General features: G+C 51.4%; 1 protein-coding gene across 9 annotated transcripts in view; it reads right to left on the reverse strand.

Annotated features, from left to right (window-relative positions):
* Positions 1 to 13,910, reverse strand: part of TNK2 (tyrosine kinase non receptor 2) — a gene marked incomplete at both ends in the record, with an annotated part of 29,643 nt that extends 15,733 nt beyond the window's left edge. For 4 of the 9 annotated variants that reach the window (XM_080696674.1, XM_080696670.1, XM_080696672.1 and 1 more), the window contains 4 exons: positions 1,777 to 1,998; positions 3,800 to 3,870; positions 4,882 to 5,062; positions 11,865 to 11,915. In XM_080696674.1, coding sequence (XP_080552800.1) covers positions 1,777 to 1,998; positions 3,800 to 3,870; positions 4,882 to 5,062; positions 11,865 to 11,915 — 525 coding nt within the window. Of the gene's footprint in view, positions 1 to 1,776; positions 1,999 to 3,799; positions 3,871 to 4,881; positions 5,063 to 9,251; positions 9,330 to 11,864; positions 11,916 to 13,795 lie in introns of those variants that run through there. The other 5 variants (XM_080696673.1, XM_080696669.1, XM_080696671.1 and 2 more) reach the window with 2 other exon arrangements.
* Between the last annotated feature and the right edge of the window lie 1,271 nt (positions 13,911 to 15,181).

Consider the following 15,181-nt stretch of genomic DNA (forward strand, 5'->3'; position numbering starts at 1 on the left):
ACTTCAGTGAGGCACCTCTGCAACTTAGCAAGACCTCATTTCAATATAAAAAGTAAAATAGGGGTGGGGGGGTAGCTCAGAGATAGAATGCCCCTGGGTTCAATACTCAGCACCAGAAAAAAAAAGTTTTTGGTACAGAAAGAAAATGCTTTAAGTGTAACACCAAAGACTAATCTAAGGCGCTGGAAGTGGAATAGTGCCCTCCTGTGGAGGAAAGGGATGCTGAGTGGTAGGGGCCTCGGGGAGCCTCCTGGGGCGCTGGCAATGCTCACATCTCATCTAGACGGTGCTCTCATGCTTCTATGCATATGTAAAACATGGTTAAACGACCACACCTGGATTATTTTTAATTTTGAAACAGGGTCTCACTAGGTTGATGAGAGTCTTACCACTTGCTGAGGATGTCCTTGAACCTACGATCCTCCTCCTGTCTCAAAACCTCCTGTGTACTGGGATTACAAGTGTTCACCACCCCTGGCTTATCTTCAAAATTTTAACTAGAGCCAGGTGTGGTGGCGCACGCCTGTAATCCCAGTACTTGGGAGGCTGAGACAGGAGGATCACAAGTTCGAAGCCAGCCTCAGCTACTTAGTGAGGCTCCCAGCAACTTAGTGAGACCCTGTTTCCAAACAAAATATAAAATAGGTCTGGGAGTGTAGCCTAGAGGTAGGAAGTCCCTGGGTTCCATTCCCAGTACCAATAACAATAATAATAATAATAATAATAACAACAACAACTAAATTTTAACTAAATCCAACAATATACCTGAAGGGAGGAGGCAGAAATGCTGACTCTGCTTTCTCTGAGTAATGGGATTACAGGCAATGTGTGTGTGCGTGTGTGTGTGTGTGTGTGTGTGTGTGTGTAGAATGCCCCTGGGGATTGAATCAGGGGCATTCTACCTCCACGCTACAACCCTAGCCGGCCCCCCTCTATTTTTTATTCATGGTACTAGGGATGGTACCCAGGGGCCTTCTACCTCTGGGTTACACTCCCAGACCTATTTTTATATTTTATTTGGAAACAGGGTCTCATTAAATTGTGGAGGGCCTCACTAAGTAGCTAAGGCTGGCCTCGAACCTATACAATCCTCCTATTTCAGCCTTCTAAGTACTGGGATTACAAGCATGCATGATCAAGCCTGGCCCTTTTTAAAAAAAACAAACAAACAAACAAACAGGGTCTTGCTAAGTTGCTAAGGCTGCCCTTGAACCTTCAATCCTTCTGTCTCAGCTTCCCAAGTACTAGAATTATAAGTGTGTGCCACCACACCTGGCTTCAGGCAATTTTTAAAAATTTTTGTCAGTTGTCAAACTTGCCGGGTGTGGTGGCGTCTGCTTGTGATCCCAGTGCTTGGGAGGCTAAGACAGGAGGATCGCATGGGTTTAAAGCCAGCCTCAGCTACTGAGTGAGGCTCTCAGCAACTTAGTGAGACCCTTTTTCCAAATAAAGTATAAAATAGGTCTGGGAGTGTAGCCCGAAGGAGGTAGAAAAGCTCCTAGGTTCCACCCCCAGTCACACACACACACACACACACACACACACACACACACACACACACACACACACACACAGTTGTCAAACTTTTACAGTAAATAAATAATTTTTACAGTTGAAAAAACAAGTATGCTTATTTAAACCTGAGCATGGATTCCAGGATAAGCCACTTAACAACCTGTCCCCAGCTGCATTCACACCCCAGCAGAGGGGAGGGGATCCTCCACCAGTCTCAAGGAGGCCACCCGCCCGCAGCTGCCCATGGGATGCAGAGCTCACCGTCTTCCCAGCAGGGGCATCCCACTCGCCCCTGCGCACCACACCAAAGGAGCCATCTCCCAGCTTCTCCAGGAGGCGCAGGTCCTTCTCCCCGATGAGACAGGTGAGGCTCTGCAGGGGCCCCTCGCCCACTGAGCCCCCCAGGGTGGGCGAGGGCTTCCGGAAGGTGCTCTGAGAGTGATGAGGAGGGAAGTCAGCCTCCAGCCGTTTTCCACTGAACACCTGTTAAAAGGCAGCCAGGAGATGGAACCTAGGGCCTCAGAACCAATTGTTCAGTCCCACCCCACTAGTCTACCCGGAGGTCTTCTGCTGCACTGAAAATGGGTCCTGGCTTTGCCAAACTGCTAGAGCGCAGCTGGACTGGAGTCCACACTCCCTCCAGAGCACACCCCCAACCAGGACCCATGGCCTCAAAGTCGCCTTAGGGTGGGTGACACACACTGACTGGCATGTAGTCTATGGCAGTGTTGCCCCCAGCTGTTGGGACAGGCACCTTGCCTCCCAGGTCTGAGTCTCCTCCCTGTCCTCCTGCTCCACCCCTCCCTTCCTGTATCCCCTACCCAGCAGACTCCTGCCCTAACCCTCCAAGATGGGGCAGGAGCCTGAGGGGCCCTCCACAAACACCTCTGTCCATTTTTAGCCCTGGCCCCTTCTCTGGGTTGACCATTTGGTGCTGTCTGTCTCCACCCTCCCTAGGGAGCCGGCTGCCCTTCATCCTGCCCAGGGGAGAGGATAATTTTAGTCTGAGGTTGAACCAAGGGGGGGGGGGGAGCAAGAGAGAGAGAGAGAGGGAGGGGGAGGGAGAGGGGGGAGAGGGGAGGAGAGAGAAGGTTGGGAAAAAAAGAAGACTGAAGGAGACTCTGGAGATGGAGGGGCCACAGGTCAAGGGACAGGAAGAAGGCTGTAAACTTGGCCACCTTTACTGGGGCATCCAAAATCCTGGCTCCAGGCTGCAGACTCTTCTCATCCCCTAAGAGCTGGCAGGACTGTATCTACATGTCAGGGGATATCTCAAATCTGAGGGCCTCTTTTAGCCTCTGCAACATTCTTCTTCCCAGTTACTAGCCTTCCTTACGAGCAAGCAATGTTCAGCTTACAAAGCCATTATATACAAGTGAAACCCTCCCACAGCCTGCAAGGTGAGCTGGGCAATGGGGCTAGCACTGTGAAGATGCAACTGAAGTCTGGAGGGTCACTGACCACCCGTAGACCTATTGTGAACTGGTGGGAAATCCAAAATCCCTGAATCCTGGCACACCACACTGGCCTACTCCCTGGCCTTCACGGGCCCCAATACACTCATCCTTTCCTGAAACCTGGGCAAGGGACCAGAACTGTGTCCCCAGAAAAGGCCACAGGATCCCAAGAGGCAGCCCCTCTGCAGGACTGCAGCCAGGAAGTCCCTCCTGCCCAATCCCAGTCCAGCTGCTCTGCCCTGCCCACCCCCACGGGCCCTGAGGCCAGAAGTGGGGAGGGAGGCCCCTGGCTGGCTCACTTCCTTTCACATTGTCTTCCAGACAATGGGCAAAGTTCCACTGAGTCAGACCAGGACTCACACACCACAGACCCAAATTAGGACAAGGTGGTGGGGGAGGCTATGGGGAAGGAAGCTGTTAGCAGAGCCAGATGACCAAAGATACCTAGAGACCAGAAAGGGTGGGGAAGAGGAAGCGAGGCAAGATGTCCAGACACATCCCCACCCCAGGCTGGTCACTGGCCCCAACACTCAGCCAGAGCCAGGCTCAAGCAGCACTTGTCTGTGAGTTCCTGTTCTGGGCATACCCAGAGGGGCTGTGAAGTCCTCGCTGCACACAGGCTGCTCACGTGTCCGTCTCTGGTGGAGACAGACACTTAGCCTGGCAGCTCCACAAGTGCTCTGCCTGATAAGGGGCCGGAGGAGGGAGGTCTGTACAAAGTACGAGGGGACACAGTGAGATTATGCCTGCTGGGGAAGGGAAAGGTTTCTCCGCCTGCCCAGAAAGGGGCCTTTGAGGCTGCCTGCCCCTGCCACTCACGAACCCACCTTGCTCATCCAGGACTTGCGTTTACACATGGCCTTCCTTCTCTTCACAGCCTCCCACAGCCGCCGCTGGCCTGCATGGAGGGAGGAGAGCCTGGTACGATCAGATGGCCATGCTTCCATCCCCAGAGAGGCAGCTGCCCCCCACAGACTTCCCTGGGGTGGGCAGAACACCAGACACTGCCCTGCAGGATGAAACGAACCAATCCCAGGACCGGAGCTTTGATTAACCAGGCAGTCATTGCATTCTACTTCTAGCAGGGTTCTCAAACAGATGGAGCCTTTAACCACCAAAACTGAAGAGTAGTGATCTTCTCTACCTCTCAAGAAAAATCAAGGTCAAAGAGAATTTTCTCAATTTTGAGTTTTATTTCTATAAAATTTTCTTAGGCTACTGGCACCAGACACCAACCATCCAGGACAAAAGTAGCGTAAGTTGGTGTCTAATTTAGTACGTTATTACCCTAACTATTTTAAGTTAAATGTGTTGATAGCTTTCTAATGCTCTATGAAGAACATCATGACTTCTAGATGCTATAATCACTACTTTCAGGATAAATATAGAGAAATGGGTTCAAGTTAGAGCTAGAGACAGACAGACAGACAGAGATGAAGAGAACTAGCAAACCATCTGAGTGCTTTTAATCTTCTATTCTTCCTAGAGCTCTCTGGGCACTGATCCCACTAGTGTTCAGAATAGTAAACAGAACAGACTCAATTCTATGCTTATAAAAGAGGGGGAGATGGCGGAAATATAAATAGCCGATCGAACAAAAATGGTGTGTATTTAATCTTGAGTACCCAGAGCTTTAAGTAAGACTCCATTCACCTTAAATGGATCTGGATTTCATTATTTGGAATCCAATTTGGATTCATCATTACAACTGCAAGTTGTCCCTACAGCATCCTGTGTACAGCATCTACTCACGTCCCTCCTGCCCCACCTCAAGGCCTCTGGCAAAGAGCCTTCCCAGCTGCCGCCCCACGGAATCATGGGAAGGGGTTCTAACGTGCTCAGCCATCTTGAGGATAGAGAAGGGAAATGGTCAGAGGGGAAAGACAAGCAAGACCAATGTCCCACATACCAGGCCGGCCCATGCCAATCTTCTCCAAGTCCTCGTTCTTAACATACTCAAAATGGGACAGACGGGTGACATTGAGGTCATCGCGGAGCCGAAGGAAGTACTGCTGTAGCTGCACCTCAGACAGTAGCTCCAGCAGCCAGCCTGTGCCCTCCTCTGGCTGCATGCTGCTGCTCCCCAGCCGCTGTGGGAAAGAAAGAATGGCTCAGGGACCAAGGAATGCAGGGAGGTGGCAGGGGACCTGCCTCTCAATGCCCCAAGTCACCCGCATCCTGCCACCTGGAAAGACTGAACCCATGTTCTTGCTCCTCCAAACAGCAATATCCACTTCTTTCCCCTATTCCTGCCAGAAGCAAGGGTAGAATTTGGAGAGCTGAGATGCAGCCCTAGCCCTGGAGCAGTCAGGAGTCAGGGTCTTACTCCCAAATATCTGATGAAAGGCCTAGTCATCTGTGATCAGCCTCTCTGCCCTCTCAGGTTCCTTGCCTGCTCTTTAGTCTCCGGGAGTTATAAGCCTATCTATTTTCTCTTTGGGAAACTATATATACTCCTATTCTTAAATTTTAATTTAAAAATTTACAGGGGCTACAATGTCCTCTGAGACCCATTCATGGGCTCCTCAGATCAGAGAACGTCGTCACAGAAAGATCTAAACAAAGTTTCTTCAAGTACCTGACCTCACCCAAGCTTTTACCACCAATCCCAAGACCACTCCACAGGCCACCACCGGGTACCTATAGGGCACCAGTGTAAGACAGAGGGAAGGTGAGGGTGCTGGTGGGCCTTCAGACACCCCAGTTGAGGGGGAGCTCAACTACTCCTAATGGTTCTCACAAGATACTATGGCTCTGTGTTGCCAAAACTTTCCATTTCTTCAATACCAGACTCATATATAAAATCTTGCCATTAAATTCTTTGGAAAAGGTAAAACGTTTCAAAGGCACACTGGAGTCTTGTTCTCTCCCCTACTGCATAGCCACCTATCTCCTCTTCCCCAATGCCAGCTACAACTAATGCTTTACGTGTCCTTTGAGACTGCTTTCCCCCCACCCACACACAAATATTCACCATTACCCATACTATTCTGCTCTTCTTTTTCATGTAACATTATATCCTTCTTCTAAATCATATCAACTAGTACAAGTGTGAAATACACACACACTACACACATACACACAACCCACAATGCTACCAAAACAAAACATATCATCAAGCCATAATCTGCCAATGGGTACCAGTGAGTGACCTCTGGCCTATACTCTTAGGCCCAGAGAAAAGGGCAAGTGGCACCTTCAAATAAGCAGCTTGACCAACTGGAGAGCGAGCCCGTTCCTGTCCAAGTAAGACAGCTCAGCCAGGCCAGACGAGAGCAAAAGGCAGCTGTCTGGCTAGGGGCCAAGCTACCCCTCCTGCCACCACACAGAGGTGGTCTCACCTCCGTCTCTCAACACAGTAAGATGCACTGGGAGAAACAGGCACTCTCGGCCAGCCCAGCATGAGCGTCCTGCCCCCACGGTCCCCTTGGTCCTGCCAACACAGAGCCAGGAGCTCAGACTTTCTCAGGCAGCAGGGCCGTACAAAGAGAGATAAATGGGAAAGAGCAGCCTCAGTTCAAGCCCTGGCTCTTCCACCACAGCAACAGGGCCAGGCAGTGGGGCCAGTGGTGGTTTCCAAACCTAAAGCTGTAACCCTTTATTCGAAAGGTTGTCCTATTTCTCTCTAGGGGACATTTTTTAATTATCACACTGTTGGGGGCACTAGTGACATTTAGTGGGTGGCCAGTAGACAAAATTATGAGTTATCTTGCAATGCATGTGACTGTTTCAAACACAGACCCAAATCTCACACAACTCATGTAGGTAGAAAACGTCTATATTCATCCAGACCCAGACTCTTTTTTTTTTTTTTTTGGCAGTACTGGGGATGGAATGCAGAGGCATTCTACCTCCAAGCTCCACCCCCAGCCCTATTTTTTATTCTTTAATTTGAAACAGGGTCTTGCTGAGTTGCAAAGGGCCTCACTAAGTAGCTGAGGTTGGTCACCAACCACGATCCTCCTGTCTTAGCCTCCCAAATGCTGGGATTACAAGTATGCACCACCACACCTGGCCCAAACCCAGATTCTTAATTCCATCTTATATATGTATAAGAAAATACTTTTAGCCGGGCATGGTGGCGCATGCATGTAATCCCCACGCTTGGGAGGTGGAGACAGGAGGATCGCGCAGGTTCGAAGCCAGCCATGCTGGCTTAAGAGACCCTGTTTCCAAATAAAAAGTATAAAATGGGTCTGGGAATGTAGCCCGGAGGTAGGAGGGCTTCCAGGAACCCCAGTACCACCACAAAAAAAAAAAAAAAAGAAAGAAAATATTTTTAAGTCCAAGTGTGGTAGCACATGCTTGTAGTCCCAGTACTTGGGAGGCTAAGACAGCAGGACCACAGGTTTAAGGACAGCCCCAGCAAGTAGTGAGACTCTCATCAACCTAGCAAGACCTGGTTTTTAAAATAAAATAAATTTGGGTAGGGGTTAAATCAGCGATGAGTACATGTTTGTACACACAAGTTTTTTACCCCAATAAGTTGTAAGAATATAATGCACCAATAAAAAAATAAATAAATAAAATAAAATAAAATAAGCCATGTGTGGTGGCGCACGCTTGTAATCCCAGCCCTAGGGGGGCTGAGACAGGAGAATCGCACAGGTTCGAAGTCAGCCTCAGCTACTTAGTGAGGCTCTCAGCAACTAAGTGAGACCCTGTTTCCAAATAAAGTATATATATAAAAAAAAAAATAGGTCTGGGAGTAGAGCCTGTTTCCAAATAAAGTATAAAAAATAGGTTTGGGAGTATAGCCCGGAGGTAGAAAAGCCCCTGGGTTCCACCCCCAGTACCACAAAAAAAATAATAATAATAAATAAACAAATAAATAAAATAGGGCTGGGGCATAGCTCAGAGGTAGAATGCACCTGGGTTTAATCCCCAGTGCCACCAAAAAAACCCTATAAACTATATATGTAGCTTTAACATGCACTGAATTATCCTGGAATGGACCTACTATATAAGAAGGAAAACGGGACTTTATTTTGCTCAGAACACAGTAAAAGCCCACTGTTTGGAAAGCACCAGTGCAGGCAACCCACCTCTACTGCAGCATCCCTCAGTCAGCGCTGCAGAGGTGGCCTTGACAGTGGCCTACTGGAGGCCACTGTACCTCCTTATGCACCCAGTACATGGCTACGTTAGAATTCAGAACACTACGCTGTCTCTCTTCATTTCTCCTATATATTATGGTTGGCATTATGTTCACTGTTTACACCATTGACGAATTATATTTTTATTAATTTTAAAGAGAGTTATAATAAAAACTCAACATTTCAAAACTATACTTACTATATGCCAGTTTTAAATTTTAGCTGTATTAATTCATTATCCTCAATAAAATCATCTGCTTACAAAAAAGAGAGTGTGAGATTTAATTGGATGGGGCATTACTGCTTCCCAGAACAAAGCCCAGAGGTATGGTGTGAAAATCACAGGCCTGAGCAGCTTCTCCTGCACCCCAGCCAGGCAGAGCCAGCCGGCACTTCCACCATCACCACCTGGTCTCTGGAGCAAAATGATTATCCCACTGGCTACAGAGCTCAGCCTCAACTTGGGGACTCCTACCTCCACAAGAACAAGTAGCCTGTAGCCCTCCACTAGTCCAGGGCTCCAGGCTCCCCATTCCTACTCTCCTCTGGGCTCTTGAAAACAGCTCAAAGCCATGTCCTGAGTGGTCAGGGCTGGGGGGAATCCAGAGGCTCCCCTCCTGAAGCAACTTAGAAAGCACAGCCTGGCCTGTTCTTCTCTGAAACAAAGCTAAAAAACTTCCCTGCTCAGCTGGACACTCCCCAAACCCAGGAACAGGGTGACTGTGTAGGGGGTATGTGGGAAGACTGGGAAGAACGCTGGGATCCCAGTGAAGAGAAAGGAGTCAAGGTCCCAGTCCCGTCTTACTAAGCCCAGGGTAGCCCTGGATGGGTCACCCTCCCCGCCTGACCCTCCAGCTCGAGTTTCTCTGTGAAGCTCAGAGCATTGCGGCAGCTTCCCCCGGCTCAGTCTCCAGTTCTGCATATGCCTGGGCCCTAGCAGAGTCTGTACACCTGTGTCTAACACATGCAGCTTCATGGGTGGTGTGTAAGCACACAACTGAGCTGGCTCCTGCATATACTTTCCTAACACACATTCTGGCAAGAACGAATCCAAGAAAGGAAGGCCACTCAGCCCAGCCCCGTCAGCCGCCCCCAGCCCTGCTCTCTACCCCTTAGTAGAAGTGCCAGCATTAAGGAGCTGACCCGTCCCAGCCAGTCAAACCCGGCACCCAGCCCCACTCACTGTGTACAGACGTCGCCGTAGTCTGGCCAAGAGAGGAAAGGAGAGCTCTAGGCCAGGGAACCGACGAGCTGCCGGCATCTCCACAGAGCTGAACCCCGAGCAGATTACTGGGGCTGTGGCCAGGGAAGTGGGTGCACAAGGGCCTCAGCTCCAGAGTTTTATGCTCTGCCTAGATGGGATATTGGCCAGAGGCCTGTTCTAGGAGTCCCCCAAGCCCCACACTTGGGGACAGGAAATGGGACAGAAGAACAGGGTGACCCTTTTGCACACCAGGCTATTTCCACAGATGGCTACAGCCTGGGTCCTCTATCCTGTTTGTCTTCTCTCCAGTGCAGTGGTCACAGCTCCAACCCAACTCCCTGGCTCCCCCACCCGACTGCCTGCCTGCCCGCCCTCCCGCCCTCCCTCCTCGCTCCCTCCCCAGCTGAGCAGGCTGAAAAAGGACCTTTCTGAATCACTGCCAAGAGGACGGCAGGAATGGGGGGACTCTTCCTCCCAGCCACCCGCGCTGGCCCCCCTGCCTCCCTGTACACAAGGCCCCCTGTCTCTGGCTTCCAAGGCTGCCCTTACAGTTGCAGACAACTCCTGAGATTTCGAGGGGGGGGGGTTATGTGACTCAAACAGCAAGTATGGATGAGGGGCTACATGCCCTCATACAGCCTTGTCTGGAGCTGCGGGGCTAGAATATATCTTGAATTGGGGATTTAGAGCCCTAAGGGTCTTTTCTGGACCCTGCAGATAGATCTTTCAGGGACCCTCCCCCATCCAAGTTCCAGCCTTGGCTGGGCGTCTCCTGGCTCAGACCCTAATGTGGCCCTGTTACCCTGGTGCCCGACGGAAATAGGAGGCCGGCGGCCTGCCAGAATGGGGCAGTCCATCCAAGAGCAAGGGTGGGGTGTGTGTGTGAGGGGATAAGGATCTCTGCCCCATACCCGGGGATTGCCTTGTTTACTGACCAAAACATGCAGGGTGTCTCCTCCACAGACCAGAAGGCAAAGGTCCAAAGCCCCTCAAACAAATGTACCCCAAGACTTCTGCTGGATACCCCATCCAACAATGCAGGATCCCAGGCTGCAGGATGTCTCTTGTATAACACTCCCTACACAGACAACAGACTCAGCTTAAGAGGACTGCAGACGCTCCACCAAGCCCCCGTGGGCCCCCCACGTTCCTAGAGCTGACAAATGGTCCCTCTGCCCCTTCTCAAAGGGCACCAGCTGCTCCTACACCCCCCTCACTACAGCCCCCAGACACACCTGACAGCTGCAGGAAGTTCTCTTCTGCTCCCCAGCCCCCCTCCCCACCATGCCTAAGAAGCCCCTGTTTCTTACACACTACTCTCTTGTCCCTCATCAGCTGGCCACCAGCTCAGGGAACCCCAGCTGGCTGGCAGGGTAGGCAGCTGGAGTTAAGAGAATTTGGGGGAGTCAGCATCTCAGGCTCCCTTTCCGAGGACTCTTCCAGGATTTGAGATCCCTGGGGGTGCCTGCAGGGATAGTCATTTCCTATTCTTACAAGCACAGGAAGAGGTGGCAGCAATCAGTCCTTCTTCCCACTGCCCTGTCATCTACCACAAAGCTGTGGAGACGGCCAGGTGCAGCCTCCCTCAGGCCCCAATGAATAGCCAGTCTGAGGGCCAGGTCAGAGCTAATGGATAGTACAAGGTCAGGCTGAAGTGACATGGACACTGACTTTCCCCCACAAGGCTGAGAACATGCCCTCAGGACCAAGAAGCCTATAGCCTGCCTTCCATCATGCACCACCCTGAATCAGATCCAGAGACCTAGGGTTAGGGGACAACTTGAGCAATGTTATTTATTTATTTATTTTTTTACTGCAAGATGGGGCCATTGGATCAGAATGGTCAGATTAAAAACTCTAGCCATCCCAGAAATATGAGCCCAAATCCACCAGAACCCCATGCCTGACCCTTCCCTTGGGTATCTAACAAGAACATGCCCTAGCAGCTTGCCCAAAAATTCAGCTTGGGAAGCTGTGAGAAGCAGTGGGGGTCAGAGCCAGGTCACTTCCTGGACCCTAATTCCAGCCCTGGAAAATAGCCCCAACCATTCGCCTCAAAACTCCCCAGCATATTCCCTTTCCCCTGTCAGCTACTGCCCTCTGCTGGCTAGGAAAAAAAGTGTTTGATCTCAAGGGGAAGGAAAGCAGCCCCATAAACACAGTGACCATATTTTCTAAAGCATACAAAGATATTTGGCTTGAGATGCATGCACACTTAAAAGGCCAGTAAACAGTAATGTCCAGAACACATAGACTCAGTTCCCATAAAAAGACTGAACCCAAATCCCATCAGTGCTTTCTAGGTTTCTATAGGGGGCATTGCAGAAAACCCAAAGAGCAGCTTGAGTTCCAGGGGACCTTTGCATACAAAAGCTGATGCCATTATTAGTAATTCACCACCACTGACACCTCCCCCCTTACACACACACACACACACACACACACACACACACACACACACACCAATCTTTACCCAGCCTCCTAGTACCCAGGATCACAGACACTCCTTATTCCTGGGAGGCTGCTGCAGAATTCAGGGCGTCTCGGGCCTAAGCCCCAGATACCTGGCTCTCCCATAACTGACCCCATTACCTCCTGTCCTTCACCCCCAGCCAGGCGCTGGTAAGCAGATTTCTCTCCCATTGAGCCCAAAGCCCGGCGTTCTTCCAGGGAGGGAAGCCAGCGCCCGCCGAAGCCCCCGCCCCTCCAGCAGCACCAGCCGCGCAGCGTCACTGCCCTGCGTCCAGGGGGCTGGGCCTTGAGCATCTACCAAGAGGGCAGACTGCTAACGCGCCTCAGCAGGGAATCGCTCCAGTCTACGCCCTCATCCCACAGCTTCAGGTCCACTTCAGCTGAGAGGTAGCGGCTTCTCCTGCTGGGCCTGCAGCGGTCCCCTCCCCCAATCCTGTCCCCAGCCTCCAATACGCCTCTCAGCTTCTCCGCAGGGATGCTCCCCCGCAGCCAGCAAAAGGCAAACCGGCAAGCAAGCAGTGCCAGCCACGACCCTCAGAGCAGAGGTTCCTCTCACTAATCACAGAAACAGAACCACAGTTCCTCTCAGTCCACCGCCGCCCTCCACGGCTTATGCCGCCAGTGGGTCCTCGAGGATCCAAGCACCTCCATATTCCAGAAGGGTGTCCATTTAAAAAATCAGAAATTAGCCTCTGTCGACTTGACCTGAGACCCCTTCTTCTAGATATTCCGGGGCCTGAAACCTATTCCTCCACCTGTCTCAGCTTCTAAACGCCAGGTGCCCACCTGCCAGGCTCTCACGCAGCTCCTCTCCAACACGCCCCAGCCCACCCCTCACTCATCCACTGAAGCCACGCCTCCTGCACCATGGAGGAGGAGACTCTAGCTCACCCACCTGGCCCGCTTCATCTCAACTGGCCTGGACCTCTCCCTCCCCTCAAGGCTGCACAAGTTATGCGCCTGGAGTGCAGGAGGCCTCGTACTGATCTCTGTGACTTCAGAGTGACTGGAGCCCAGACTCTGTTGGAAGAGCTGCACCAACGCGCGCCCACGCAGGGGTCCTCGCCCAGCCCTGGGGTAAAGCGCCAGCCAGGGCAGGAAGTTCCACTGTAGAGCCCCCGGGGCCCAAGGTGCCACACACGAACTCACTCTAATGGCATCTGAAGCAGCCACCGACTCCCTCCTACCAGGTATTTAGAGCTGAGGTCAAGGCACCCTCTCCCTTCCCTGGGTTGGGGCAGAGGAAGGAGGGATGCTGAGACACCTGCTCTCCACTCAGCTTCAGGGCTCAGAGGCCCCATTAGGGTATGGGTGAGTTCCCATCAGGCTCATTCCTCACAGCCCCTTCTCCACCCTAAAGCACTTTGGGAGAGGGGGAGGGCTGTCAGGCAGGGAGTCCAGGACACCATGCTGAAGCTCCTTGGCATCTTAACCACAGCGACAGCAGAAACTAGTCTTGGGAGCAACTGCAAGAACCTCAAGTTCTTGAGAATGGTGGAAAAGGCCAGACCCACCCCTTCTTGCTCTGGTTAGATAAAGGATCCAATCTAAACCACTCCTCTTTCTTGCTTTCTCCCTGCCTCAGCCCACCAGAAATCCTACTCCCAACACCCTCCTGTTGTGGCATGACAGGAGTTGGGGAATCCACCCCACATGTACACACACACTGTGGTCTTCACTTGCTCCTTTCTGTCTCCGCAGCAAAGAGCTAAGCAAAGGGAGTCAGGAGTGGCTGGGGACAGCCTACCGCTGCTGTCCAGTCCCCTCTCCAACAGCATTACTGAAGTGACAGATTCATACTGAGGAGCAAACATGACATGTGATTTCCGGCAAAGAGGATTTTTCCAAAACAATCTACCGTATTCTTGGGAATGTATGCCAACCCAACCTCCAAGCTGGCTTCCTTCTACCTCTGCCTCCCTGGTCTCTAAGCCAAGAGGAATAACATTACTGGAGAAAAGAGGAGGGCTTATAGCTCCCTCCCGCACCAGAGAATTATCCTGCCTCCCCATGTCAGCCTCACCAAATCAGGTCAGCCTCAACTCACCTCTCTTTATGCAGGGCCCAAACTTCTGGATCAAGGCCAGGCTGGTTTCCCTCGGGACCTCATCCCAGAGGGAACTGTACCAGGCAACCCCGCACCTTCAGGTCAGCCTGGTCTGACATCACACTGGTCTGAGGAGGAGGCTGGACAGGGGCCAAGTGATTCAGACAAACACCAGGGCTGTCCACACCCTCTCCATCGCCAGGACACAGAGCCCACTCCCTCCCAGGAGAGCTTGGCAGCTGAGCACCGAGGGCAGGCAAGGCCGAGCTGTTTGTTGGCAGTGCGGGCTCACAGGCTGAGTCCAGCCCTGAAGCCTCTTCAACCTGCCTTTTAACTGTTGGTATTTCTAAAGCTTTTGACCTCCCCCTTCCTTCTCTTCCTGAAGGATGTTCTACTTCCTGCAGGCCACCCCTCTCCTCCTGGGGCCCCTCTTTCTATCTCCATTCCAGAGCTCCTGCAGTCCTCTATTCACCTTACAGACATTTACAGGGCAGCCCCATCAGGAGGCTGCACAGGTACCACCACCTGCAGTCCAAACTGAGCTCACCGCCCCTTCTACTCTGCTAATCCGGCTCCTGTACCAAGATGAACCCAACCTGGCCAGAAGCCACACTCCCTACTCCCAACTGTGACTCCTCCTCCTTCGTCACTTTCTAGCTGGGCAACATCTGGGCAAATCATTTAACCTGTAAGCCTCAATTTCCTCATCTGCAGAGCATGGATAAACAGAACCTCCTTCACAGAGCTACCATGAAGAGTCAATGAGAATGATGACAAGCTCACTCCGCACAGCATCGGGCACATGGCTGTCTGCTGTTGTTACTGTCATCTGAACACAGACCCGAGGTCCCTCCTTGCTCACAGCTCAGTAACTCTGCTGAGCCAAACTCCATGGCCACACAAGGCTCTTCAGGGTCTTCCTTGCCTATTTCCCCACCTCCACCTCTCGTCATTCATTTTGAAGGTCTCTATACCTCAGCCAAGTCAAATGCTTGCCCTTCCCTAGACATACACTGTAATTTTAATGTCTCAGAGCTATTCTCTGTCTGACACACCTCTCTGTTTACAAGATGAACTCCTACATACCATCCAAGACCCCAATCAAATGTCATCTCTTCTGTACTTTTCCATTTCCTATCCCCAAATGATTATTTGTACCATATTCCGATGTTTTGTTAAAGGAATGTGTTTTTTTGTTTGTTTGTTTTTTTTTGTTTTTTTTTGGTGGTACTGGGGCTCCTGGAAGCCCTTCTACCTCCGGGCTACACTCCTAGACCTATTTTTACATTTTTATTTGGAAACAGGGTCTCCTAAGCCAGTGCGCGCCACTGGGTTCGAACCTGCGCAATCCTCCTGTTTCTGCCTCCCAAGTGCAGGGATTACAAGCATG

This window comes from Muscardinus avellanarius (genome assembly GCF_963383645.1).
Source record: "Muscardinus avellanarius genome assembly, chromosome: 5".
Taxonomy (NCBI): Eukaryota; Metazoa; Chordata; class Mammalia; order Rodentia; family Gliridae; genus Muscardinus; species Muscardinus avellanarius.